This window comes from Lipotes vexillifer, unplaced genomic scaffold (genome assembly GCF_000442215.2).
Source record: "Lipotes vexillifer unplaced genomic scaffold, Lipotes_vexillifer_v1.1 C27451664, whole genome shotgun sequence".
In the NCBI taxonomy this organism is placed as follows: Eukaryota; Metazoa; Chordata; class Mammalia; order Artiodactyla; family Lipotidae; genus Lipotes; species Lipotes vexillifer.
The window spans coordinates 1-4361 of NW_006784851.1; the positions used below are offsets into that span (position 1 = coordinate 1).

General features: G+C 45.5%; 1 protein-coding gene across 1 annotated transcript; it reads left to right on the forward strand.

The window, feature by feature from the left end:
- Positions 1-227: 227 nt before the first annotated feature.
- On the forward strand, positions 228-2316 carry LOC103090486 (receptor-interacting serine/threonine-protein kinase 1-like; the record flags this gene model as incomplete). Its single annotated transcript, XM_007456998.1, has 2 exons — positions 228-380; positions 2030-2316. Coding segments are annotated over 2 exons (440 nt in total), but the record flags the coding sequence as incomplete, so codon positions are not given.
- Between the last annotated feature and the right edge of the window lie 2045 nt (positions 2317-4361).

Sequence of the window (4361 nt, forward strand, 5' to 3'; positions counted from 1 at the left end):
GACCGGGGCACGAACCCGTGTCCCCTGCATCGGCAGGTGGACTCTCAACCACTGCGCCACCAAAGAAGCCCCAGCCACCTTTTAAAGAAGAAAATTTCAAAGGGTGGCATAGGATAAATAATTTAACTTAAGCATTTGGAGTAAAGCCCTGCCCCTTTACCATGTAGTACTCTTTTTCACTTGCTTTCAGTCTAGATGTACTTACCTATGTGTTTCTCTCTAATCAGATGAGTCTTTAAAATATAGCATATACAACAGTTCTGGCGTTCAGATTGGAAACAATAATTATATGGAGATTGGTGGAATGAGTTCATTGGTACCGGACAGCATGTACATGAACTTGAAAGAAGACCCAGCTTCTAAGTACCAAGATATCTTTGGTAAGATGCCCTTGAAGGACCCATCTATAGTAACCTTGAACTGTCTTATCTAATATTTCTCTGATTATTCTCCGTGAAAGTGCCCTATCTTTCCTCTCTAAAATAGCTCTGTAATTTCCGTGTAATTCTTTGTAACTTATTTATGTTTACTGTGGAGATAATTAGAATATCTAATTCATGGATTTGCTGTGAAAATTAAACGAGTCAATATGAATAAAGAGCTTAGTACACTGCCTGGCACATAGTAAGATATACAAGTGTTAAACACACCATCATCATCATCGCATCAGTATTAGTACCTAGACCTAGCAGCAGTAGCTCCCTCAGGTCCTCATCCAAAGGGATTCTGTAAAAGATAGAAGACTATGCCCTCAACTGCACATGCATAATAAAAATAAGAGGGCTTTCTCTTATGGGGTTCCACTATGCAGCCTCATAACATTAATCCCAAAACACAACCTGGGAAAAGCAGTCACGAGGCCAAAGCAATGTGATTTAAGAACCCAGCTTTCTAATTAACCCTAGGATGGGCAATTTTTTTTAATCAAGGGCCAGGTAGTAAATGTTCTAGGCTTCACTGGTCCTGAGGTCTCTGTTGCAGCTGCTCAGCTAACACTGTAGTACAATAGCAGCCACAGACAGTATGTACACGGATGGGCGTCACTGTGTTCTAATAAAACTTGGTTTACAAAAACAAGCAGTGGGCTGGATTTGGCCCATGGGCCATAGTTTGACAATCCTCGCTCTAACCCATTTGAAGGCTAGTCTTTAAAATACTAGAGCGGAAGTTCCTAATTTTGGGGTTGACAAGGGTACCTTTGAGAATCTGATGAAACCCAGGGTTCCTCTCCTGGTGAAGCGTTGACAGAATTTTGGACACCTGACGTCCAGTGGTGATGGCAGAAGCTGCACTGTGGGGAGTTGGGGGAAAATGAGGTGTCTTTTTCCTCTTATTCAGCTTACTGAGGTCAGACGAGGATCAAGAAATTGGGTTTGTTTGTGGTGTTTTGGTGGTTTTTTACTTTTATTTTGCTTCATTTTATTATTTTTACGAAGGCCTGAGAGGAAGGAACAAGTAGAAAGAGAGGTTATGGCTGTAGGAGGAAAGAGGACAGCACTTGGGGTAGGGGAAGGGTAAGTCCAAAAATACCTCATCCATTAAAAGACAAGGGAAGGCAGTGTAATCAAACCAGTTCACAGCCGGTGGTCTCAGTTTCCTTGATTCAGTAAGAGGAAAGCAAACTGTTGGGTGAAGGGTATCCTGAGTTGAATGACCTTAACTCTGGCCAGATGTAAGTGGAAAATGCCCAAAAGGAACAAAAATGGTGTCTTCCCCCTTTACATCAGGAATGTGTGATAGAAACAAGGGCTGTGGCTCAGGTTGTACAGAACAGCCTAGTAACCAGAGGGGTTTTGCTCTCTAAGCCTCGGGCTGTGCCTCAGACCTGCACCTCCCGGGCCGGGGGGAAGAGGTTCCTCCACGTGGGCTGGCAGATGGGTGAAGTATCAGCCGATGAGCCCACAACCATAGCATGAAGAAATTATCTTTTTCACCGTCTCCTGGACTCTTCACTTTATACAGCTTCACTTTGAAGCTAGATGTTCAAATGGCCATAGCTTGATGCCTCCTTCTCTTTTCTATTTGGCAGATAATACCGCTAGCCTGACTGATAAGCACCTGGACCCAGTCAGAGAAAATCTGGGCAAGCAATGGAAAAACCTTGCCCGTAAGCTGGGCTTCTCCCAATCTCAGATTGATGAAATTGACCATGACTACGAGCGAGATGGACTAAAAGAAAAGGTTTACCAGATGCTCCAAAAGTGGCTGATGAGGGAAGGCAGCAAGGGGGCCACGGTGGGAAAGCTGGCCTATGCCCTCTACCAGTGTTCCAGGATAGACCTGCTGAGCATCTTGACACACATCAGCCAGAACTAAGCCCACAGGGGCTCCTGCAGCATGAGGCCCTCTCCTCACTCAGTGAGCGACCCACCGAAAGCCTGCTGCCTCAGAAGGTTCAGAATTCTTCCCTCACAGATACGGGTTCTGTGCGTAAAAATCATTTCCTGCCTTTCATAGCTGGAGGATGGGAAAAGAAATCTACAGCAAACAAGCCACTACACAGGAAGACCTATTCATGGCCAAGGTCCAATCAAAACAGAAGCCTAATAGTGTTTTGAAAGGGAGAGAGATTCAAGGGAGATCATTTTCTTTCAGATTATTCCATAACCTTCAGTGATGCTGTTCATTCAGTTTCTTGACGTTTTGCTTGAGCAAGGAAAAAAAAATTAATATTTTAGAATATAAACGAAATCAGCTTTCTAATTCTGCACTGTCTTCTCTACATAGGCTCCTGTTGTAACCGAAGCACTGTAAAATGCTGCATTCTCGTCAAATGGGATTTTTTTCTATCACAACCACAGCTCATTCCAAAATTACAGGGTCTCTCAACTTCAGGATCAAATTCTGTATCAGTCACTACAGGCTTCAGGAGTTATATGCCATCTTCACTCTGTAAATTAACGGAAGCGATTTTAAGGAGTACAAACAAGGGGGGAAAAATAGAGAACAGAAATAGCAGACTTTCCCAGGCTGTCGTTGCACAGAATTGCTGCTAATTCTGACGAATACAAAGGTTCTTTCCTAGCATTCTGACACTTCAGGTACTTTTCCAACCTGCGTGCCCTGAAGAGGGAGCAGGTGTGCTGGGAGTATTGATCGCTTCACCCCTGGCTACAACTGGAGCCTCAGGGCAGATCAGTGTTGAGCAGCTTCCTTAGTTTACCCCCAGAAAAATTTCATTTTTTTTTTTTCTGTGAGCTAGGCTGTAAAAGGACAGGTTCCGAGTCTGCTAGCTGTGCCTGTAGCACTCAACCTTTCAAAGCCCACCTGAAACCAAGAAGGAGTGAAGGCACTCGAGGGCTAGGAGACTGACGTGACCAGGCCACCCAGCATCACCGCCTGCCCTTTGCTCGGCAGAGCAGGTGTGCCGTTGCGCTCAGCCCTCCCGGGAGGGAGGCACACAGGGTGCGGTAAGGTCATCTGGCCGCCAGAACAGATCCTGGTGTTTGGTGGGTTCGTAACAGTACTGTTGGTTCTGATTCTAAATCTCCAGTCCCAGCAGACACACACACACAACCACTGAAGTGGTACTGTAAAGCAGACTTTCTTAACCTTGGCACTGTTGGCATCTTGGGCCAGATGGCTCTTTGTCGTGGAGGGCTGTCCCGTGCATCGTAGGCCATTTGGAAGCATCCCTGGCCTCTGCCTGTGAGGTGCCAACAGTGCTCTTCTCCCCCTCCTCCCATCCCTAGTTGTGACAAACAGCAATGTCTCTGGACGTTTCCAATGTTCCCTGGAGGGGCAAAACTGCCCTAGTTAAAGACAGCACTGCTATAAAGCAGTGAACCTGTTTTCCTACCCACACATATCCAGGCTCACTACTTGGTTGCCACACAGCATTGGATCACATAGCCCAAAAGGAAAACTGGAAGGGCAGACAGTCCCAGGCTTGCTGGACGGGCTGGATGATTTCTTTTCTAAATGCATCCCTTGTGCCTCTCTTCTAAATTCCAAAGAGGTTGCATGATCAATGTTCAGAGGCAAAAAGCAGAAGATATCTTTAATGGACTTTTTAAAATAAAATTTTGTACCTCAAATATAAGCCATGTGTTTGTATAAATGAAACAGTTTGAGATTCTCCGCTGTGACTTTACCACATGGGTTGGCATTTCCTTTTCACCCCTGCTATTGGCAGGAGAGGGGAAGCTGCTGATAAAAGAGGAGCTTCTTGACATTGCACTTTGACTTTCAAGATGAAAAACCCACTGATCCGAGAGCCTGCGGCACTGCTGTCCTTCACACCTGGCTCAGAGGCCCTTCCTCCAGCCTCCGCTCTCTAAAAACTGGGCTGAAAAGGGCCAAATTTATATCTGAGGAGTTTCAATACAAGGCCCAAGCACCACAAAAACACTAATCTTGGG